At 36.6% G+C, this 25,012-nt stretch overlaps 2 protein-coding genes across 2 annotated transcripts in view; one reads left to right on the forward strand and one right to left on the reverse strand.

Moving 5' to 3' along the window:
- LOC141343156 (neural-cadherin) overlaps nt 1-11,358 on the forward strand; it is a 156,564-nt gene extending 145,206 nt beyond the window's left edge. Inside the window, exons 25-30 of the mRNA XM_073847757.1 lie at nt 2,554-2,901; nt 3,272-3,536; nt 5,111-5,291; nt 5,377-5,630; nt 7,773-7,930; nt 9,526-11,358. Coding sequence (XP_073703858.1) covers nt 2,554-2,901; nt 3,272-3,536; nt 5,111-5,291; nt 5,377-5,630; nt 7,773-7,930; nt 9,526-10,002 — 1,683 coding nt within the window. The 3' untranslated portion in view covers nt 10,003-11,358. The remainder of the gene's footprint in view (nt 1-2,553; nt 2,902-3,271; nt 3,537-5,110; nt 5,292-5,376; nt 5,631-7,772; nt 7,931-9,525) is intronic.
- Nucleotides 11,359-18,627: 7,269 nt separating this feature from the next.
- On the reverse strand, nt 18,628-23,249 carry ccne2 (cyclin E2). Its single transcript, XM_073847552.1, has 10 exons — nt 23,205-23,249; nt 23,025-23,100; nt 22,865-22,918; nt 22,236-22,384; nt 21,811-21,946; nt 21,576-21,722; nt 21,235-21,465; nt 21,042-21,153; nt 19,756-19,913; nt 18,628-19,666 (listed from the first exon to the last, which is right to left on the reverse strand). The coding sequence occupies exons 1-10, from the start codon at nt 23,216-23,218 to the stop codon at nt 19,559-19,561; spliced, it is 1,185 nt and encodes a 394-aa protein (XP_073703653.1). The 5' UTR covers nt 23,219-23,249; the 3' UTR covers nt 18,628-19,558.
- Between the last annotated feature and the right edge of the window lie 1,763 nt (nt 23,250-25,012).

The following is a 25,012-nucleotide window of genomic DNA, read 5'->3' on the forward strand; positions in this document are numbered from 1 at the left end:
TATGTGAATATATGGTTGTTTATTAAACTATTCTACTTACAAACGATCGCACATAGACAAACGTACATAAAACACAAATAGACAGAGAACGCGCGCGAGAGAGAGAGTAAAGGTGCGTTCACACCGGACGCGAATGAAGCGGCAAGCGCGAGTGATTTACATGTTAAGTCAATGCAAAGACTCGAATAGCCATCCTGCGGCGCGAAACGCGCGAATGAGGCGGCGCGAAACGCGCGAATAGCGCGAATGGCGCGGCGCGCATTGAGCGTTCAAGCGATTGCCGCGCCATTCGCGCGAATCGCGCGAAACGCGCGAGTTCAAAAATCTGAACTTCGGCGGAATTCCGCGCCGCGGTAACCAATCAGGAGCTTGCTCTAGTAGTGACGGAGGCAGAAATCCGAAACAACAATGGCGGACAAAATCACCGTTGCTGTCTGTGGTTCCTCGGAGCTGTACGATACATCTTTGGACTTTTGTAGAAACAGGAATAAAAGGGATCTTGCTAGGAATAAAGTGAGTGAAGAGGTCGGACAATCTGGTTAGTTTTAAAAAACGCTCTTTACTCAATTTAACCTACATATACATACATATTGAGACTACAAGCAAGCTAAAGCTGGCAAATTGAGCTCATTCACCTATTTTACAACTACTTTCCCGCTGACGAGTGGCAGAAGCCCCTCCCTTGACGCGAATTCGCGTCTGTTGTGAAGAAAATGTCACGCGCGAATGACGCGAATTTTACCGCGCGAATGGCGCGAGTAAACTCAAATGTTCAAGCGTTCAACTACGCGCGAATAGCGCGTTTTTTCCGCGCAAGTCGCGTCCGGTGTGAACGCACCATGAGAGAGAGAGAGAGAGAGAGAGAGAGAGAGAGTAAGAGAGAGAGAGAGAGAGAAAGTGAGTTTGCAAAGGGACAGGAATGAAACGGTTCTGAACATCCTGAAATCGTTTCTTTTATAAAACGCCTTAAACGCAGCTATCTACGTTTGTAGAAAGGACGGATACTTGCAAGCTTGTTGTTGTTGTGCATTGTTCCGTTTGTGTTCAGTTCAGAAAGTCCTTTCCAGTATTGCAGGCCTCATCATCTCCTCCGCTAGGTGAGTCTTATCTTGATGGTGGGGGGATGAGTTGGATAGTGAACAAAGGTCTGGCTCATAGCACATAGGTGTTAATCATGGGGGAGAAGTCATTTAAGGAATATAACTAGTTATTTCATGTCTGATTGCCCTCCAGGCACTACAGAACTATTAAAGACTCCTCCTAGGGAAATATTAGCCAAAAACACGTGCACAAACGCAACACGTGTTGCTTAAAAGATAAGTTCACTTCCAGAATAAACATTTCCTTATAATTTACTCATCCCTATGTCATCCAAGATGTCTTTCTTTCTTCAGCTGAAAAGGAATTAAGGTTTTTGAGGAAAACATTTCAGGATTTTTCTCTATATAGTGGACTTCAATGGGACCCAGTGGGTTGAAGGTCCAAACTGCAGATTCAATGCAGCTTCAAAGGGCTCTACACAATCCCAGAAGAAGAATAAGATTATCTAGCGAAACACTTGGTCATTTTCTAAATAAATAAAAATAAAAATTGATGTACTTTTTAACAACAAATGCTCATCTTGCATTAGCTTTGCGATGTGCATGTGTGTCTTCATGCATTTCATAATCATGTTGGTAAGCTCATTTTCTCCTCCAGTTTAAAAATCATTTAACATTGTTTGACTTTTTCGTAAAGGGCGTTTGACTTTGCATGTTCGCTTGGTACTTTCACCTACATCACGTGTGTGTGATTACGTCATATGTGAGGTCGAGCTAGTGCAAGACTAGTATTAGTGGTTAAAAAGTTTAATTTTTTTTTAGAAAATTACCAATCGTTTCACTAGATAAGACCCTTATTCCTCGACTGGGATCATGTAGAGTCCTTTATTATAAATGTATACCTTTAACCCTTTGACTTTGACTGAAGTCCACTAAATGGAGAAAAATCCTGGAATGTTTTCCACAAAAACCTCAATTTCTTTTCGATTGAAGAATGAAAGACATGAACATCTTGGATGAGATAAGGAAATTCTCATTCTAGAAGTGAATTATTCTTGTAATATTTTCATCATACTATTTTCAGTGGATTTGGTAGGCACTAATTTTATTTGAATGGAATACTTGTAAATATGTACATGTTGCAGATACTTTTATTTTAAAAATGATTGCATTATTAAGAAAACATTATGCGTTTCTCATTTATTGACAATGAGCCTCATTCATAAAACATAATCAAATTAAATCCTGTTGGAAATCGTTTATAAAGCCACTAAAACTCTCACATATGCACTACTTTATCTTTTAAACATGATTGCAGAAATTCATTATACTCCCATTTCATGAATGAATCTGTCAGTGAATGTGTTTCGGTTTTCAATCCACAATCTTTTGTTTGGACGGAACGGAAGTTTACCTGAGCCACTTTCTGACAGCGACTCGATACGGATCAATGAGGTTCAGCGTTGTGCTGACTCAGGCTGTTCTGTGTGTGCCGTGTGTCTGTTTCTGTCAGGTGTACGACCTCGGCAGCGCAGCGGAGAGCGAGAACAGCGCCCCGGGATGTGCTCTGACAGATGGTGTGTGTCTGACCGCTGGAGGACCCTCCTGTGGGGTGCATGGGAAATGTCTGGGAGAATGGGGCTCTTTTAGTTGTGATTGCCATCCTGGATATAGCGGACACAAATGCGACAAAGCCCTTCCTGAGTGGTCGTTCGAGAAGGACAGTGTGCTGAGGTACCAGCTTAGAGGTGGAGGAAGTCCACGCAAAACCCAAGCTCACTTCCTGCTGAGAACCCGCTCCTCCATGGGCAGCCTGCTCAGCATGGCCTCACGTGATGCCAATGAGTTCATTATTCTGGAAGTAAGTGATACACATGAATGCAATAATATCTGATGCAATAGCATTCATTTTAAGCATCCCTTAAAGGGATAGTTTACCCAAAAATTACAATTTTGTCATTAATTACTCACCCTCATGTCATTTCCAACCCATAAGGCCTTTGTTCATCCTCAGAACACAATTGCAGTGCAGGCTCACAAAGCTCTCGGCTTTCATAAAAAATATCTTAGTTTGTGTTCTGAAGATGAACAAAGGTCTTACAGGTTTGGAACGACATGAGGGTGAGTAATTAATGACAGAATTTTCATTTTTGGGTGAACTATCCCTTTAAGTGTCTAAATATGTTTAAGATATTTTTAAAGCTATAACTCTGTAATTTTTTGTCTCTCAGATAGTAGATGGGTACCTCACGGTCCGTGCTAACCTTGGGGATGGAGCTCACTCTCTGAAGCTAACAGGTCATCGCGTGAACCACGGCCAGTGGGTTTTCGTCAGTCTTCATCGACATGACAACATCTTTACCCTGCGACTAGAGCAGGGCGGGGGTTCACGTGAGATCACAGGGGTCCTGGGTCAGAAGAAGGAAATCGTAGTTCACCCCTCCAGTGTGTTTCTGGGAAACAGCGCCACTCCAAACACACAGGCAGACTTTCAAGGTGGGTTTTCTCTTCTCGTTCTTCCTCACTGCTGTAATTGTAATCAGTGAGTTTGTCTGTTTTGCTGTGTTGAACTCCTGATGAGAGTGAATTTGTTTACTTCTGCTGTTTTCTTGCTTTTGAAGATTAAAGCTTAATATTTTACTTAATTGCGCAACACTCTGGAATGCTTGATTTTGATTGGTTAGTCTCAGCTTTCCAAGGTAAAATATTTTTGCAGAATGTCCTCTAGACTGTAGAATTGACTTTGTCAAACAGTCTCCTACAATGTACACTACCAGTCAAAAGTTTTTGAACAATAAGATTTATAATGATTTTTAAAGAAATCTCTTCTGCTTACCAAGCCTGCATGTATTTGATCCAAAATAGAGCATTCCTGTAATCAAAGCATCATTACTCCAGTCTTCAATATCACATGATCCTTCAGAAATCATTCTAATATGCTGATTTGCTCTTCAAGAAACATTTATTATTATTATTATTATTATTATTATTATTATTATTATTACTGTCAATGCTTAAAACAGTTGAGTATTTTTTTCAGGATTCTTTGATGAATAGAAAGATGCAAAGATCAGAATTTATCTGAAATAAAAAGCTTTTGTAACATTATACACTACACCAGGGGTTTTCAAACCTGTCCTGGAGCCTCCCCTGCCCTGCACATTTTGCTTGTCTCTCTCATCTAATACACCTGATTCAAATCATCAGCTCATTAGTAGAGACTGCAAGACCTGAATTGGGTGTGCCTAATAAGGGAGACATACAAAATGTGCAGGGCAGGGGAGGCTCCAGGACAGGTTTGAAAACCCCTGCACTACACCATTCAAAAAGTTGGAGTCAGTATAATTTTTTTTTCATATTTTGGGGGAAAGAAATCATAGAGATTAATACTTTTTTATTTTAAGGATGCTTTAAATTGATCAAAAGCAATGATTAAGACATTTATAATGTTACAAAAGATTTCTATTTCAGATAAATGCTGTTCTTCTGAACTTTCTATTCATCAAAGAAACCTGAAAAAAATCTACTTAGCTGTTTTCAACATAATAATAATAATACATGATTTTTGAGCGGAATGATTTCTGAAGGATCATGTGACTGGAGTAATGATGCTAAAAATTCAGCTTTGAAATCACAGGAATAAATTGCATTTTAAAATATATTCAAATAGAAAACAGTTATTTTAAATAGTAAAAATATTTCAAAATTGTTTTTGCTGTACTTTGGATAAAAAATGCAGGCTTGGTGAGCAGAGGAGACTTAAAAATCTTACTGTTCACATAAAAAATCTTACTCTTTAAAAACTTTTGACTGAGACATATTTAGTTTTTTTTTTTTTTTTTAAGAAATTCATACTTTTATTCAGCAAGGACACAACAAAAGATTGTAAATATATTTATAATATTACAAAAGATTTTCATTTCAAATAAATGCTGTTTTGAACTTTTTAATTCTTCCAAAAATAATAAGATAACTGATCAATCTAACCGCATGTTATATTATATATTACAAATGAAAGTCACAGTAAGAAATATAAAATCTAAAAGTTCACTATGTTTTTTACGTTACAGGCTGTATGTGGGATGTGAGACTAAACGGCCACTCTCTGCCGCTGGATGGTCAGGGCACAGAGTTCAGCACTGTACTGGAGCGCCGTGGAGTCGTGCCCGGCTGCCACTCTGACGCCTGCAGTGCCAAACCCTGCCTGAGTCCACTGTACTGCGTCGACCTGTGGCGGAAACACGAGTGCAGGTGAACACTCTCTTCCATACAGTTTCCCACCGTCTTAATGCCAAGTGCCTCTTCCTTCATATCAACATTTGCTTTCTTACTTCAGGTGTCCAGCCAATCAGGTTGCAGTGGTGGATGAGGTCACAGGTATTTTGCATTGCGCCCCGTCCCCTTGCGGCCCCACCACGTGTCGTAACGGTGGCACCTGTCTGGCTCACTCCACCAAGAGCTACCAGTGCCGCTGTCCAGAGGGCTTCAGGGGCCAGTGGTGTGAGATCGGCCGGGTCAAATCTCACCATCTTGCCGCGCTCAGTCCGAGCTCCATTCTTGCCATCAGCATGTGTCTGCTTGTCTTTTTCGGTAACTATCACAACATCATGGAAGTTACACTTTTTATGAAAAGCATTGTAATGTCTTATCAGTGTGGACCCATGATGAGACCCTCTCATTTTGTGTTTGCATATTGAGAAAGCTGTCAATAGAGAGCACACACAAATAGAGGTAAAAATGACGAGGCGGGCCTGTGTGTGTGTGTGTGCGTGCGTGCGTGCGTGCGTGCGTGCGTGCGTGCGTGCGTGTGTGTGTGTACCTGGTATTCATCACGTTGTGGGGACCAAATGTCCCCACAAGGATAGTAATACCAGTAGATTTTGACCTTGTGGGGACATTTCTTAGGTCCCCATGAGGAAACAGGCTTATAAATCATGCACAATGAGTTTTTTTGAGGAAGTAAAAGTTTGCACAATCTCCTGTGAGGGCTAGGTTTAGGTGTAGGGTAGGTGTAGGGCCATAGAAAGTACGGTTTGTACAATATAAAAACCATTACGCCTATGGAATGTCCCCATAAAACATGTAAACCCAACATGTGTGTGTGTGTGTGTGTGTGTGTGTGTGTGTGCGCGCAAGCCTCAGACAGGTACAACAATGACGTGACAGGCTGGCAGTGCCCTCCAGGCCTCTCTGCCAGCTCTGACACTCCGTCAGCCACATCACAAGCAAACACACAAATCCTTTTTAAAGCATTACTGCATGCAGGCAGGAAGAAATCACTCATCAACTGAAGCGAAAATGAGAAACGTGCTGCCAGATGATGGGATTGCTTGGGCTTATGGCCTTCTGAGAAATTTGGCAGAAAATGACGGGTTATTTTTGGATTGATCTGTCTTTAATTGAAAAGAGGAGTCTTACCAGCCATGAACTGGCAAGATGGCATGTGCTGGTGAAAGCTGAAGCCTGCGGTCAGACTTGTGCACTTAAAAGTCAGCATGAAATCAAAAATGACCCTGTTTACTTTTTTGTGGATGATTTACACATCGTGCACGTTATTCCAAAGACAAAAGTCTTTGTAAACTTTCATTAAAATATGATATTTTTCGTAATCATAAACCTGGAATCCAAAATTGAAACCTTATTTAAACCTGTAAATAATATAATTTCATAAAAATAATTATTATTTGTAAATATAATAATATGTTAAAATATTTTGTATTAAATTGCACTACCATTTCAAAGGTTCTTAAAAAAATAAGTGTCTTATGGTTACAAAGTCTGCATTTATTTGATCAAAAATGTAAAACGGTAATATTGTGAAATATTATTACAATTTATAAGAATTGTTTTCTATTTTTATATATTTTAAAATGTAATTTATTCCTGTGATGCAAAGTGAATTCTCAGAGTCATTACTGTGTCAGTGTCACATGATCCTTCAGAAATCATATTTATATGCAGATTTGCTGATCAAGAAATATTTCTTACAAATTTGGGAAACAGTTGTGATGCTTAACAATTTTGTGCAAATCAGGATACTTTTAATTCATCAAGAATTTAAAAGAAAAGCAGTTATTTGAAATATAAATACTTTACAACATTATAGTTGCAAAATATATGCATATTGCCAAATATAAGCATTTTCATTCATTAAAATTATAGTTGTCTTTACTGTCACTTTTGATCCATTTAGTGCATCCTTGCTGAATAAAAGTATTAATTTCTTCAAAAAAAAAAAAAACCTTAGTGACTTCAAACCTTTGAACAGTTGTGAAAAAAGCAAAATAGAAGCATTTTCATTCATTAACATTATAGTTGATCGATACTTTACATTATACTTTTGATCGATTTAGTGCATCCTTGCTGAATAAAAGTATTAATTTCTTCCAAAAAAACCTTAGTGACTCCAAACTTTTGAACAGTTGTGGAACAAAAGCAAAATAGAAGCATTTTCAATAACATTATAGTTGTCTTTGCTGTCACTTTTGATCAATTTAGTGCATCCTTGCTAAATAAAAGTATTAATTTCTTCTTCAAAAAAAAAAAAAAAAAAAACTTTTGAACAGTTGTGTAAAATATAAGCATTTTCATTAATTGCCTTAAACTTCTTTAGGACCTTGTTGCACGTCATATTATGGAAGTAAAACGATTTACCGCTATTTACCTTAAGCATACACGCTTCAACAAAAATAAACTTTTCATAACTGGTTTCATCATTCTTGTCCTCTGCAGCTGTGCTCGTTGCGGTGACCGTATGGAATCAGAAGGGCAGTCGGAATAAGTTCCGCAAGCGAGGTGTTTACCACATCCCAGCGGAGCATGAGAGCTGGGAGGACATCCGGGAGAACATCCTCAACTACAACGAGGAGGGAGGAGGAGAGCAGGACCAGGTATTCCATTAACACAGGGCAGCCGAGGGGAGATATTGATTTACTTTCAGTAAGACTCAGGTCAGGGGAATGACCTCCATCAGCAGCTACACAGCAATGCCATCGTCCTCTAGGTGGCAGCATTCAGCACTTTAGAATGTTTCTTCAGCACAACATAAAGGGATCGTTCAGACAAAAATGAAAATTCTGTCATTAATTTATCTCTATTAATTTATTTGATGAAATCCGAGAGCTTTCTGTCCCTGCATAAATAGCAGCACAACTCAGACATTCAAGGCCAAGAAAGGTAGTAAAGATATGATTAAAATAGTCTATGTGACATCAGTGGTTCAACCATAATGTTATAAAACTACTAGAACACTTTTTGTGTGCAAAGGAAACAAAAATGAGTTTATTCAACAATCACATGACCATATTACATTGCATTTTTTTTTAAATCCTGAGTTTATTATTCAGAGAGTGGCATCCAATTGAAATAAAATTGTTTTGCATTTTTAAATCCAAATTTTAAATCTAGTCTAGCATGCTATTTTTGTATTCTGAACGTAGCAAAGGTTGTTTAAATAAATAAAGAGTTTATATATACTCCCATACCATTCAAAAGGAAATTAATACATTTATTTAGCAAGGGCACATTAAATTGATCAGAAGATTTCACGTTGTTACAAAATATACACTGCCAGTCAAAAGTTTCTGAACAGTACGATTTTTTTATTTTTTTTTAAAGAATTCTCTTCTTCTCGCCAAGCCTGCATTTATTTGATCCAAAATACAGCAAAAGCAGTAATATTGTGAATAACTGCTTTCTATTTGAATATATTTTAAAATGTAATTTATTCCTGTGATCAAAGCTACATTTTCAGCATCATTACTCCAGTCTTCAGTGTGATCCTTCAGAAATCACTATAATATGCTGATTTCTGAAAAATTCTACATGTGACTGGAGTAATGATGTTAAATATTTAAATTTGAACTCACACAAATAAATTGCATTTTAAAATATATTCAAATAGAAAACAGTTATTTTAAATAGTAAAAATATTTTAAAAATGTACTGTTTTTGCTGTACTTTAGATTAAATAAATGCAGGCTTGGCGAGCAGAAGAGACTTCTTTAAAAAACTTTTAAAATCTTACTGTTCAAAAACTTTTGACTGGTAGTGTAGTGTATATATTTCAAATTAATGCTGTTCTTTTGAACTTTCGATTCATCACAGAATCCTGAAACTAAAAATGCCATGGTTTCCACAACTGTTTTCAACAATAATCAGAAATGTTACTAAAGCACCGTATCAGAATATTAGAATGGTTTCTGAAGGATCGTGTTACTCTAAAAACTGAAGTAATGATTCTGAAAATTCAGCTTTGCATCACATTTAAAAATTCAAGTAAAAACCAATTCTTTTTAAATGTAACAATGTTTCACATTATTTGACTGTATTTTTTGCTGTATCTAATATATGCTACCTTTGTAAGCATAAGAGACTTTTTTTTAATCACACCAACCACAAACTTTTGAATTGAAATGTGCGTTTACATTTTTTGCATTCTATAGCGCTTTCCTAGAATTAAACGTCTCACCTCTGTGTCCAACAGAACGCCTATGACATCACCGAGCTGAAGAGGCCGCTGTGTTCCAGCTTGTCCCAGTCCTCCTCCTGCACCACTGCCCCCCTCATCAAGTCGTCCCAGGGCTCTCAGGAGGAGGTTCACCCCTGTGGAAACATCACCAACGGAGCCACCCTTCCCTACCACCACAACGCCAGCTGCGGTGGCCACTGCTCCATGGACTTCAAGAGCTACGTCTCACGCATCATCTGGGAAGCTGACAACGACAGCCTGGCGTTCCCCATGGACACCTACCATGTGTACTGCATCGAGGGAATGGGCTCCAGCGCCGGCAGCCTCAGCTCTCTGGGATCGGCCATCTCAGAGGAGACCTTCAGCTACGACTCTCTCCGGCGCTGGGGCTCCAAGTTCGAAGGCCTGAGTGAGCTCTATCGCCGACCTGAGCTGGCCGTCCCCTACATGGACACGGTGCAAAGCCAAAGCCAGGAACAACAACAACAATAACCGGACGACTTCAAGCCCAGCGTTTGTTTTTGTGTTAGTGTTTTATAGCTTTTATAGGCATCCAGTTTGAACGTGTCCTAAGAAACGGTTTCTGTTCATTTGTGATACAGTCACGCAGCTTTAAAGGCGAAGAGCAGCTGAGGTTAAAGGACTGATTTGTTTTATTTATTGAGTGAAATATTCAATGTACTGTATTTATTTTTGCTCTGATAGGGAACAAAGCCAGTGAATCATCAGGACTTCACCATGATGAACATGGTAGACGGTCACATCCAGCGTTTTACAACTAAGGTGCATTTTAGTGAACACACGTGACTAACGCTGCGTTCCATTTGACTCGGAAATTTCTAGCTTTATTTGTGAAAATGCCATTAGAATGCCACTTTATGTAAGGATTCCATCTTAGAAGCTTGTGCAGAACTTTGATTTTGCCAAAATGTCAATTCACACTACCGTTTAAAAGTTTGGGGTCAGTAAGATCTTTTTTTATTGTTTAAAAAAAACTGTAAATGTTTTAAAGTAAAACATTAATATTGTGAAGTACTGTTACTTTTTAAAATAACCTTTTTATATTTTAATAGATTTAAAAAATACAATTCTTGCTGAATAAAAGTGTTAATTTCTTTAAAACTAACAATCTTACTGACCCCAAACTTTCACTTTAACAGGGTTCCCATGGTGCTTTAAAATCAAATAAAATAAAGTAGAATAAAATAAAATAAATTATTTTTAAATAATATAATAATTTAAAAGTATTTCTTAGGATAGAAACTCAAATCTCTAAAAAGCAATTATAATTTTAAAAAGCAATAATTAAATAAAAAGTCATCATATATTACTGGAACCTAATGGAAATGTAATGGAAATTGCACAGAATAACTTTGATTTTGCCAAAATGTGAATTCAAACTACCGTTCAAAAGTTTAGGGTTGGTAAAAGATTAATATTGTGAAGTACTATTACCTTTTAAAATAACCTTTTTCATATTTTAATAGATTTAAAAAAAAAAAAAGTCATTTATTTCTTTAATGGAAAAGCTGATTTTCTAAGATTTTTTTGCTGAAAAGAAACTTATAAAGAACAATGTTTTAACAATGAAATGAATCTTTACTGTCACTTTAGATCAATTTAAGATAGAATTGAAATAGAACTGCTGTTTAAAAGTTTGGGGTCTGTAAAATCATTTTTTATTGTTAAAAAAACACATTAAATTCTATAAAATGTGAATTTTATAGAATTGCCGTTTAAACTGCCGTTTAAAAGTTTGGGGTCAGTAAAATCTTTTTTTATTGTTAAAAAAAATAATATTGAATCTTTCTGGCTGAATAAAAGTGTTGATTTCTTAAAAAAAAAAAATAACAATAATAATAAATAAAAATAATTTAAAAAAAGCATTCATTAAATAATATAAAATTTCTAAAACGCCATCATAATTTAAAAAAGTAATAATTAAATTAATCTAAATTATTAAAGTCGTCATAAATTACTGGAAAACTAATGGACATGTCATGGAAATTGCACAGAAAAATTTGTCAGGAAGTGTGGGAACCCTGCTTTAACATGACCCAGTTAGCAATAAACATTTATTGCATCAGTAAGACAAATTCCCTACATTTATACACTGATGAAACCTGCTTAGCAGTGTTCGCAGTGACAGGTGTGTAAAACACTAACCCCCGGATTGACAGACAAGGCTTCAGCCTAGTCCCAGACTAAAATGTAAATCTGAGCTGTTTAAACTGAAAGAAACTTGCACTGACTGATCTTAAAATATATCAGTGCCTTTGTTTTGTCTCAAGATGCACACCAGTAATGTTTTATCTAAGGCATGTTTATAAAAATGACTTAAACGTCCTAATTTAACTATGGCTTAGTCTAAGCCCTGTCTGTGAAACCAGGCCTAAATGATCTTCTCCGGATCATCGTACACCAGCAGAGCCATTTCGTTTCATGTGATTGAGAATCAGACCACAGAACACAGTATCCGGCTTTGAATGGAGCGCAGCATTATTCCCAGCAGTTTACTGATCAGGGTGTAACATTTTATAAATCTGCACTTGACCAAAACACTCTTTCGTTCTAATGGACCCAGCTGCACTAGTGATGGACGCCCACTTCTGAATTTTAACTCTGAAGCATAAATTTGCCAAAAGAGGGTCATGAAGACACTGAAAGACTTCATAGGTGACTGATGTGCCAATGAATCACAAATGCGCTCATGCGAAAAGAGCAGAAGTTACATTACTTTCGTATAAATCAGCATCCTGCCGTGAATATTCATTGTGTAGGTTTTTTTCTTTCTTTGTCTTTTTTATATGAGGGACATAGTGTGTGATGCCAATCATTTCTGATGCTGGTGTGCCAAAATGGACGTCCCTATCGTCTGTGTCACAACACCAGATGAATGTACGGTGTATTGAGTAGCCGAAGTTGAAAGGTTCACTGTGTCCAAGTGTTTAAAAGTTCAAATGTGGCCAGACACAGCGCAAATACAATCATTAAAAAGTTTGTGGATGTTTTAAAATGCAAAGGATCTGTATAGTTCTATTTTTATTGTCGTGAAAACTAGTCTGCTAAAATTTGCAGGCTGCTTTTTGTAAAAACAGTGAGCCATAAGATCAGTTAGGGTTAGGTTCGTTCTCTAAGAAATGCCCAGCAAAACCTATACAGACATAAATTGAGTTGAAGACATATGGCCATTGATTTTTTTTTTCTTTAAAGGTCCAGACAATGTCACTTTATGCCTCTTGTAAACCTAACAAGAGCATGAGGTCATTGCCACAATGGCTTATAGTTGACTTGAAATGTTCCTGTCAGCCCATCACAGACCTGTGCTGCTCGTTGTACCATGTAAATAATGTACATAGAGAAATACTTTTTCTAGGGACTTAACATTTTCCTTTTTGTATATGAATTTTAATAAATGAAATGTTTTCCTTGAGCAACCGTGAGAGTGTGGTTATTTTCTCGTCGTGTAGTTTCCTTGTCCTACATTTCACGCCTCAATGTCAGTGATTTTCTTTTGTGTTGTTTTACTGCCACCCAGCGGTGGCTTACAGTAACCACAGGCTTATTGACAATTTAGGTCTTACATCATTTCCATGAGCTTTCCAGCCTTTTTTTTTAAATCCCTGCTTTGAACCATGTCAGGTTTGTACACATACTTTTCTGAACTGAATCTGTTACGAGTCAAAAAATATTATATCAGTCTCTTTTCATTCTTTCTGTTAGCAGCTGTGTAGGTCAGTATGAAGCCTGTGTGATTAGTTGACTGGATAGAGTGAATGTTTTTGGTAGCTGCTTGCCATATTTATTTTAATTTGCTATCTTTTCTTCTCTGTGGTAGGCTAATCCAGTATGTAATGTTCATTGTATTTCTTTTAATTTGTTTTTAATTTTGGAGCTACATAAGTCACTTTAGTGTCAGGAGGTCTGACACATTTCGGGTTTATCTTCATGACATTAGTGGCATATGTAGCCACTATGAGAGATTTCCAGTTCATTAGCCGAGAAGAACTAAAGGAGTAGTTCACTTTCAGAACAAAAATTTACAGATAATGTACTCACCCCCCGTCATCCAAGATGTTCATGTCTTTCTTTCTTCAGTGTTTTTTGACGAAAACATTTCAGGATTTCTCTTCATATAATGGACTTCTATGGTGACCAGAGCTAGACAAGATGAGCATTTGAGATTAAAAAGTATATAAATTGTTTAAAAAAAATTTCAAATAACCTATCGTTTTGCTAGACAAGACCTTCTTTCCTCGGCTGTGATCGTTTAGAGCCATTTGAAGCTGCACTTTGGAAGTTCAAACTCGGGGACACCATAGAAGTCCACTATATGGAGAGAAATCCTGAAATGTTTTCCTCAAAAAACATAATTTCCTTTCGAATGAAAAAAGAAAGACATGAACATTTTGGATGACAAGGGGGTGAGTACATTATCTGTACATTTTTGTTGTGAAAGTGAACATCAGGTGTTGTCATCTCAAACTTACAGTAAACTGTAAAACTGTTTGCCTTTTACTGCATCCAGTGTGTTAATACATTTAAATAATATGGTAAGGCACACCAATTTGCAATATTAAGCAGCAAAACTAGCTGTTTTGTACAGCTAAAAATAGAGGGATGCAGGTAAGACCAGAAGCCACACCCATTCAATTTACAAATGGCCACGCCCACTCTTACAGTTTTCGGTTGTGGCAAGAAGGGATAAAGCTGGAAAGTAACAATAAATTACATTTTCTACCTATTAAATTGTGGCCATATTGGCAATACCCTGATAATACTACTGAATACATTGTTCTGCTAATTTATGCCGTCTAAACCATGGGAAAAAAGCGTGGAAGCTCTTAAATTACATAGCGAAGGACTTAGTAAGCAGGAAAGGGCACAACATTTTGACAAACTTAAGTTAAGTGGCAAAGATACGTACGAACAGTATTAATTGAGATATTAGCAGAATATTTCACCTGCCTGACGGGAAATGATAAGAACAAACACAAATGTTGTCTTGCCCTGGAAATCCTGTTCAATTTTTGGCCAATCACAAACGCCTTTTGTTCCTAAGACAGTTTTTTGCACTCTTCTCATTGATTTGTTACAACTTTGGCAGTCTAAGGTACTCCAAATGTTTTTCCTGGTCCAGCCCAAAACATAACAATAACTGACCATTTTCAGCAGCAATATGCAAGTTCCGACTGATGACCCGTTGTGAAAACACACTCAAACTATTTTGATGTGCGCATGCTCAATAGCCGCAGCTGTATCCCATTTAGCCTTAACCGAAAAATAAAATGGATAGGAATTTCGTGGCACATGCACATCATAAATTGTCACTTCAAAAGTCTGATTTCTGCCTAGACTTCTGCCTGAGAACACTCTCTGGTGTCCAATATGAATGAAACATACACTGCATGAAAGTGTTTAGTGCTCCATAGTGTTCACATCGCCTCGTTTTGGATGCAAATGAAACGTCAGGTCAATAGACTATCGAATCTAAATCTAGATTTATTCACACTGGCCCTTGAAAAGCTCTACGTGAACACACCTACCTGAAAATCGTTGGACTGAAAGGAAATCATTGCAGTGTTCAACTCAAGCACCGCCGTTTCCTGTTATAATCATCAAAAGTAAGTCACTGTTGTTTATTTCGTGTGGTTTATGTGGCTGCTGAGCCAGACTTTGACCAAGCATGCTTTTAAATACTGCAAAATGCTCTACTCAGAGCTGGGTAGAAATTGACAGATTACAGATAGTGTTCTGGATTAAATAATCAGGTTCAAAAAATGAAGTACTTGTAATTAGAGTATAATACATTTTATTATGCACATAATCAGTTGACGGTTACTTTTTGTGGAATACATGATTACATATTCACACAATAGCATTAAGTAATTTTTAATGTAAAATTCTCCATAATTGTTCTTTTTCTAAAAATACTAATGTGTCACACCAGCTTTGACTATATATAAAATGATCATGTAAATCATTTTTTATTTATTTTTTGATCCCAACAAAGGGATTCCCAAACATTTTTGTCAGACAGACTCCTCTGACATGAAATACTTACATGAAATATCACTGAGGAAGTTAATATTTTAATAATTTAACAACACATTTGCATGTGGTCACAGTGACATTGATTTAATTAATTATTAGCTTTTTATCGTCTTACAAACCCACTACAGTCATTAAGACCAATTTTGGAAGCCCTGATTTAATCAAACATTTAATGCATTTTATGATGTTGGTATCCAAAATGGAAAATATTTTCATTCTGTTTACTTCTTTATATCAATATGTTTAAGTTTAAAACAAGTTAGATAAAAAGTAATCTAAAAGTAGTCAGAATACACTACCCAAAATAAGTAATCTAGATTATGTTACCAACTACGTTTTCATAATGTAATCTGTAATCAGTAAAGGACTACAATTTCTAAGTGATCTACCCAGCTCTGGCTGTACAGTCGTGGCCAAAAGTTTTGAGAATGACACAAATACTAGTTTTCACAAAGTTTGCTGCTCAACTGCTTTTAGATCTTTGTTTGTTGTTTCTGTGATGTACTGAAATATAATTACAAGCACTTCATACGTTTCAAAGGCTTTTATCGACAATTACATGACATTTATGCAAAGAGTCAGTATTTGCAGTGTTGGCCCTTCTTTTTCAGGACCTCTGCAATTCGACTGGGCATGCTCTCAATCAACTTCTGGGCCAAATCCTGACTGATAGCAACCCATTCTTTCATAATCACTTCTTGGAGTTTGTCAGAATTAGTGGGTTTTTGTTTGTCCACCCGCCTCTTGAGGATTGACCACTGTCCTGTTTATTTGATGACGTTGTTGTGTTGCGTCTGTCAGAAGCGGATGTGTGTGGTGTGGCCGCCGTGCTAATGCTGTTCTTATTGTTATGTTTTTAACACTGCTTAGGATGGCATACAGGCTTATGCTCTGATTAAACAGCGGCATATTCAAGCAGGTGCAGTTGTGTTGGCCTATTTTGATAACAGATGGTTTTTAGGCTAGGCCTACTTGATTTTTCTCTGGGCCCACCTACATTGTGATTCCTGGTTATGCTAGGCTTTTCCATTTTATATTAGCAATTATTTTGCTTATTGTACATATAAAACGTAAGATGTTTATATCAGCTGTCCCATATTCTTCATTATGACCACACAGACATAGCCTGTTTACAATGGAAGACATGGGTAGACAATGTTTTTTCAGGTAAATGTGTTCAAAAGTCTGAAAATCTGTGTGTAACTTTAAGGAATGTCACTACTGGACACCTTTTTTTCTGCAATTAAGCACATTTTGTTGGGAGTTATTCTAACTATAACATTTAGATTTTATGACTGTACAACTGTTCAGGTGTGTGCTAGCTAACCATGTTAGCATCTTTAAAATAGGTTCAAAAGTATCTAAAATTGTCATTACCAAAACATTTGGTGGAGTTTCAGTTGTAATTCATTGCTTTTTTGGTGTGTGTTATTCCATAAAATTTAGACAACTGTTCAGAATTGTGCTAGCTAACCATGTGCTGATTAGCTTCTTTAAACTGGGCCCAAAAGTATCTAAAATGGTCACTACCGTAACAGTCACAACTGAAACATGTCATAATTGTTTCGAGACAAAAAGGAACACATAATGCTTTATTTATGGGAAATAAACAACATTTTAGTACAGTTTTGCAAGTTTGTAGTATGTTTTAGTAGTGTTATAGCAAAGAGTGTATAAGTTCTTTGGTTATAGTATGAATTAAAATTCTGTAATGCGAAATGGTTACCAAAACTTTATGGATTTTAGAATGAAAGATTGTATTCAAAATACAACAAATCACATAAATCATACTTGAAATATTGTTAAAATTTTATTTGATATTGATGTAGCTCTAAAAATGTTAAATTACATAGCAAAAAAATATATGTACCAGCTAAATGTAAACTAAAGATTAATAGGTCAAATTAACCCTTCTTATTAAATGATATGACATTTGGGGGAGAACTTTCTGAAAACAGAATATGAGAATTAATTGCACAATTACTAGAAATGTGCGCCTTGGATATTATACAATTTGCATACATACAAAATTTGTGGATTTTTTTTTATCATGTTTCCACCCCTGACTTTGAATATAGACATATAGATATATATTATACACACACTTTTTATGTGCTACTTCCATCTGTCTCCAAGTCATCATAATGCAGTGGTATGTGGGACACCTCATTAAAAGTAAAAGCATGTGTAGTTTGGAGTGGGTTCTTTGTCTTGGAGGTTCTTGCAGGGGGTTGGGAGTTCAGGGGTAGGAAGCCCACTAAGGAGGGGACACTCGTTCCCAGATCTACACAATAACTCGCACAACAAAAGCATTGTGAAGAGAGTCCATGTCTTCAACGCCAGCCACATGTCTGGCAGACACCTCTACATACAGACCAGCTGACCACTACATAAACACATGCATTCTCTCTGCTTAAGCAACTTTTTACAACATTTAAGAGACCACTGCATTATCCAACGTTAATAATGAAAAAACAAACTCTTTTTTTTTAAAGAATTGGGCTCTAATAATAGCCAGCGGCTTCTTCAAAGTTGAGCTGCTGTGAGAGTTTCCTGTCAAAGACGCTCCACACATTGTATATCAAGAGGTGTTTGTCTTTATCGTCTTTGCTGTTTATCTGGAGGTGAGGACAGTAACAACTTTTTAGGAAACTGAGACGTAATGACACCTCAACACCCTTATTAGGACAATTTGCAATTCAGATTTGTTAGTTTAGTGCTTTTCTTTTGTCACTCAACCAAAAGGTACATCACCACCTCCCCCATCATTCTCACATAGGGGAACTGACAATGACTTAATGTTAATGCATTTCTGTAGGATGTTTATAAATGTAAAAACCTTGCAACATTTTTTCTAGTTTTCAACATCGATTGATTTTTGAGCATCAAATCAGCATATCAGAATGATTTCTGAATAATCATGTGACACCAGAGACTGGAAAAATGACGTTGACCATGCTAAAGATAAACTCAAACACGATGGCTCTCATTTCACTTTTTAATAACTTCACATTGGAAATTAGACATTACAGAGTCTTGAAATTGTTATATGTACACATATACATCTTATGTACAATTCATAGTACGTTTTTACACTGTTCTTAAATCAACAATGAAGCTAATTTGACTAGCTCAAGTCCAGGTCAAATTTAAATCAAGCTATGCTACAAACAAAATGCATTCAATTCATAAATAGCAAGCACCTCAAATTATTAAATATGCCTTTGGCATTGAGGAACAAAGTTGCAATTCAAAATATTACAATGACAAATCTAACTAAAATGAAATAAATATGCAATTTGTTTAAATTCAGTTTGGTCAACTCACTTCTGAGGGGTGAAAACAGTCAAGTCTTACAGGAATATCTTCCATCGCAGGAGAATTAAAACAAGGGAATGATGTAGGATCTGAATGTTTAAGAAAATAAACCAATAACCGATTTTGCTGGTTGTACAGGGTCGTCCTGTTTAACAAGCAGTTAATAGTTAGCACCACTGTGTTGGCATCAGACCACATCAATGGCAAAATTCAAAACATACGTTTCACATCACACGCGCACACACACAATAAAATTAAATTGTATTTACATAACATAAAATGGTAACATATGATCCATGAAGCAGCAGCAGCATTTGTGCAGACCTGTGAACTGGCAACATGGCCAGAAGCTCTTAAGCAGGTTCAGTCTGAGATCATTAACATTTCATATGTAGCTTCAGAAAATGGATATCAATCCATTCTTTGATGAAAGGCACTTTTGAGTGCTTCAAATACTGCTTTGGGAAACCAAACTTAAGTTCTCCCTCAGTTTCACACAACATCTGAAGGGTTGTGTGCCACAGCATCTCGTCTGGATTTGTTTCCTACAAGACCCCCTACAATACCACACACAACTGTGAGTCTCTGGATGTGTTGGTATGAAAGGTTTCTCACATCTCTGAGCTGTGTTGGCATTAAATGAAGACTAGCTACGTCAGGTTTTTCCTCAAACCCGTCAGGCATTAGCAGGCTTCTCAGTGCTTTTAGGTGGGGTCAGTATTCCAGCTACAGCCAGTGGAGACATTCGGTCCAAGCTGTCCTGCTGCCGATCATGCGCTTCACTCTGAAAGGAGACAAACACAAAAAAAAGATGTTAAAATTGTTAAATCTTAAATAATCCTAATCAAGTAAACAATGAAACTAAGAACTCACCAGCATGGCCAGGTAGTCCACATGGGTCTGTATGTTGTGTCGACTTTCTGCCACCACCTTTTTGAAGTCCTTCAGCTGTGGTCTGGGCCATTCACGTACAGCCCGTGCAAATGGGTTCATCCACCGCACACAGCTTGATATGCTGTCCCATGTGAGCCCTGGTGGGGAAGAAGAAAAAGACACTTAGCACAAATCAACAAACTGATGCAACAACCCAAGTGCAAAACAGTCAGGGTTTCTGCAGGTTTTATCAAGATACATTTTAAGGCCATTTTTAAGAGCAATTGTGACCCTGGACCACAAAACCAGTCATATGCACTCAATTTGTTGAAATTAAGATTTATACATTATGTGAAAGCTGGTTTGATACATTTACGGTGGGAAAATTTACAGAATATCTTCATGAAACATTATCTTTACTTAATATCCTAATGATTTTTGGCATAAAAGGAAACTTGGACTGATCGCATTGCAAAAACAATGTTCTTCCTCATGATTTTTGTCTTGTTTTCTAGTGCAAAAGGCTAAAGATTCAATAAATCAAGATACACTGAGAAGCAAAATGACAGGAGTATTGTTTTCTGTAAAAGTTGTACAGTTAAAACAAGAACAAATCTGCTGATGGAGTCAGAAAAATACAAAAGGAAAACAAGATTTCATTCCCCCCTGACAGATTTGTTCTTGTTTTGAGCATTAACGCACTTCAGTTTCTAAAAAAAGTACTACCTTCATTTTATTGGTTTATAATAATTTATATGTGACCCTGGACCACAAAACCGGTCATAGGGGTCAATAAATTTGTCCAAATGAAGTTCTGAGCAAAGCATATTACTAACGTATATTACTAAAAATCAGATTTTGATGTATTTACGGTAGGAAATTCACAAAATATCTTGGAACGTGATCTTTACTTAATATCCTAATGATTTTTGGCATAAAAGAAAAGTCAGTAATTTTGACCCATACAATGTATTTTTGGCTATTGTTACAAATATACTTGTGCTACTTAAAACTGGTTTTGTGGTTCAGGGTCACATTTTGATTTAAGATCTTTGAACTGGAAAACAAGTTAATCATTCTTTGCAGTGCATGCAACATTTGATCACATAACTAATTGAATTTAAGACGTTCCACTCCAATTGAAGCTCTTTTAAGGCAATAATTTGTAAAAAAAAAAAAAAAAAAAAAAAAAGATTTAATTTTTAAAAAATTTTTTATAAAAGACATTTTATAAGCTGCAGAAACCTTGAAAATCCTTAAAGGATATCCAAGATCAAAAATCTCACCTGATACTTTATGAACCGCTTCGAAAGAAGTAAAGTGACAAAATGCAGCAGCAGCGAGGACTCCATACTGGTAATCCAAGCAATTAATGTCCAAAATGCAAACGTCCAACAACTGCAGAGAGGATTCGAGAGTCAGAAGAGGCATAACAAAACAACAATATACATGTTTACTTCAAAGGAGCCCAAGTCTCACCTGTGTGATTTGTATGTAGGTTTCCTGCGAGAATTGAGGAATGAGGAAATTAGCGTCGTCCTTCAAAGAGTCCACTTGGGAGTAGAGCTTCAACCATGAGATGACGGTCTCAGGACAGAGCTCCCACTTTAACGCCTTCAACATCACTAGCTCTTTAGCGAGAATCTCCTCCTCATTGCAGGCACCGTCCGTCACATAAGCAAACTCTTGAAGCTTTGGCGGGTAAATCTCCTGTCAAACACAGATACGTATTATGAGAAAAGTGGCACCATGTGATGTTTCAGATGACTAACTGAATTTACAGAAAATACAGATTTAAGCTGATGACAAAGTTTAAGTACCTCTATCTTTGAGGCTATGAAGAGTGACGTTATGCCGATGAGCTGGAGCTGATCTTTGCCAATGTCTTTTTGAGTAAGCATAAAGCGATCAAAGATATCCTGAGCCAGGTAAAACGTCTCCCGGTGGAGGGTATAAACTTCACTGACCTGCACAGAAATTGATAAAAGATTAAACACATAAACAATCAGATGACAAGATCAAAAAACATGTATAACTGTGAGGAAAAACACACACCTCCATGAGCCAGTCCAGCAGAATGGACCTCATTTTGGGCTGCAGGGCTGGATGTTGTTGGATGAAGCCTTTGTCATGCACATACTTCAGCTCCTTGTTCAGCATCTTTATCCACACATCATCTGAACTGGCCCAACTGACAGAACAAAAATCAAATTAGTACTTAATGATGTTAAACACCCAACGAAACATGTTTGTAGATGAACTGGCTTGCATATTACAAAATGCTAGTGATAAAAATCTTCTAAAACTAACATTACATAACTCAGGAAGTGTTTGAAGTGGTTGCAGTAAATCAAGCCAAGTGGAACAAAAAGGAACAAAAGCATAATGTTGTCAAGTGTATAGTTTCACAGAGCATTATTTGTAAAATGCTTTGATTTATTAGCTTTTCAAAGCATGAGAGGCTCATGATCATGTCTTACCTGAGGCATGGTAGCGGAGAGGGTTTCACAAAAAGGTTTTTGAATCTGAAGCGCTTGAAACCAGAAAGGTTCCCGGTCTCCTGATTAACCTCTTTCTGAGGAGTCTCAATTAAAACACTCGGACTGATATCACCTTCAAAACGATGGTTCTAGAAAGAGAAAACATATATATGGCATGAATAAGAACAGCATAGTGTCTCTTTCACTTTTCTTGTATAGCATACATTATGTATAGTTTACATTCAGTATTCCAGCAAAGGAATATCCTTTCAGGCATTAAAGAACATTTTAAGAGTATTAACTCTTATTAATACAGCAGCTGCAAAAAGACCATACACATAATAGTATCTTTCTTCAGTTATGTTATTGAATAATAAAAGATTTTTTCGCGGGCTGCTGAATAAAGGAAATAAACGCGGGAGGTTCGGTGCGTGACGTCATGGCGCGGTGATTAACCTAGTGACACCATTACTGCGCATGACCGAACTACTGAATAATAAACAGACTGCTAGTATTGCCTTACAATCATTTCTTATGCTTAATACAATCAACTTTTAGCTATTTAAAAATACGAATAAAGTACAAATAAACAATACTGATAATAATAATAATAAATATCATCAGCTCACCTGAATTTCATAATGTTGTTTCTTAGCTGCTGACGGGACTCTTCTATTGCACTGCTGAAAAAAATAAATTATGATATTTAAATACTTGCGTATATTGTTCAGAAAACAATACATTGCCGTTTCAGAAACATAATATAAAAAAAAAATCGTAATATCTTACCTCGCCTTTTCTTTTCCTCTGCGGTTTATTTTGTTCTGGTGCATTTTCATTTCTTTCTTGTAATGTGTTGCGAGTACTATTAAAACACAAAAGGTATAAAGAAATAAGTATTGTTTTTTAATATTACATAAGTAAAACATTTGACAAGCAAAATTAATAAGTCAAACGATTAATTCTTACCTGCGTCTTGACATTTTCTAAACAAATAACTTAGTGCTTTTCTCCTGTGAAACAGAAACATACAATGTGTTAACTTAGACTGTAATTAACCAGCACTATTTCACCCTAAACTATGAATAATAAGGTAACTACATTTCTAAAACGTATTTATAAAAGAAATAAAGCATTTAAGAGAAATACTTGCGATAAAAAGGCTTAACAATAAACACTTAAGCTTTTGCCATTTGACCAGAGAGAAGTAGATACATGGCTAGATATATCGAACGAATTTTATAATTCATACGAATTAAAAATCATTTAAAGTCGAAAGGCATTAAAAGTGAATCCAAAATCTACACAAGCAGCAGTATGATCATCTGATGTTTTTACTAAAACCAGAAATACATGATCCAGTTCTGTAGGTTTATGAAAGGACAGTCCGCGCCAATTTACATGAAGCGGGAGACTACAGCTGCCCCCACAAAAACCCATCTAAGATGTTTTTAAAGCAAATTAAACACCAATTTAACAGAAAATACTGTTGAGGCAACTCCTTGGTGTGTGAAAAACCCATAACACTTTTAACAGTATTACTTATTTAACCCATTTCTGAACGAGTTTACAAATGCACGTCCACGTACATACAATGATCTAATCTGGCGCCTAGCAGAGTTGGCTAACATTCAGCAACATCCCCCCTCTAAGGTAGACTTTACATTAAACTTTTGGGTATGAGACACTTCTTAACACATTAATCCCGCTTTCTGCCTAAACAATCAAGCTAAAAACAGCTGCTTTTAGGAGTCCCGAACATATCTTCATCTCTAACGTTAGTTGTAACAGATGATTAGTTAAAAGGCACAAACTTCCGTTTTGAAGCAAAAGCGACATAAAACAACAGCGATATTCTTGCTAATACAACATTACAACACAATTTTGACGAAGTCAGATTAAAATGTAAAAGATTTTAGATAAAGGAAGACTAAAGTAAGTGTTCTTACCGCAGTGTTCAGTGCGAATGAATGAAATGAATGGGCGCCAAGCAATATATACTCCAGCGGTTCGTGACTACTGCGCATGCGTGCCGCTCTTTTCAGTCTTTAAAAACAACACGAAAAAACATATATAACATCGTGTTTTGGAGCTAAAAATGACCAGACAGTTTGATATATGATGGTTCACAAAATCTGCGGGGAATTAAAAACGATAATGCTGATAGTTTGTGAGAAACGTACAGGAATGTCTGTGGTTTGTACATTGCTTTTGGCCGGCGCGTCGACCTTTGGTTTAAATATGTAAAAAACGCGCTTTCCTGCTTTCCCGGTTAAACGAATCCGGGGCTTGAGGACCTAATGCATCATATGCGATTAGGTCTGTATGTTAAATATCGCGTTTATATGAAATTATAAAGAGTTTTTAACTCTTAGGAGACGCTTCCTAGTTTGACAGCTGCTAGTGGGCGGGGATTTAAATCGGTCTGACCAATCGTGGTTATTCTATGAGAAACAACGTGCTCTTGTAAACAAACCTGTGTGAGGTTATTCTGACAGGCAATGATAAGTTTATTGAAAATTATACTTATTATTAATCCAATCATAATACTAGTTGCATTTCACAATCGTAGGTGTAAATTCATCAACTAGAAGCCTTTTTTTGTTCTTAAATTATCTGGATTCTGTTATAATTATGTTGACACAATTTTTGTGACAAGGTGTTTGTATGTCCTAATGGCACTGGTTATATTATTACATTGATATGAGCCTGAAGATAAAAATGTTATGATCACACTAACATACATTTGACCGCGTTTGACCGCAAATTACCTGACA

This window comes from Garra rufa, chromosome 9 (assembly GCF_049309525.1).
Source record: "Garra rufa chromosome 9, GarRuf1.0, whole genome shotgun sequence".
NCBI lineage: Eukaryota > Metazoa > Chordata > Actinopteri > Cypriniformes > Cyprinidae > Garra > Garra rufa.

Excerpts from the sequence above, each read along its gene's own strand:
- ccne2 (XM_073847552.1), bottom strand. Across the intron at positions 21,723-21,810 it reads TGCTGGACTGGCTCATGGAG|GTCAGTGAAGTTTATACCCT; the intron begins GTGTGTGTTTTT and ends ATTTCTGTGCAG. Across the intron at positions 21,466-21,575 it reads TCATAGCCTCAAAGATAGAG|GAGATTTACCCGCCAAAGCT; the intron begins GTACTTAAACTT and ends TGTGTTTGACAG.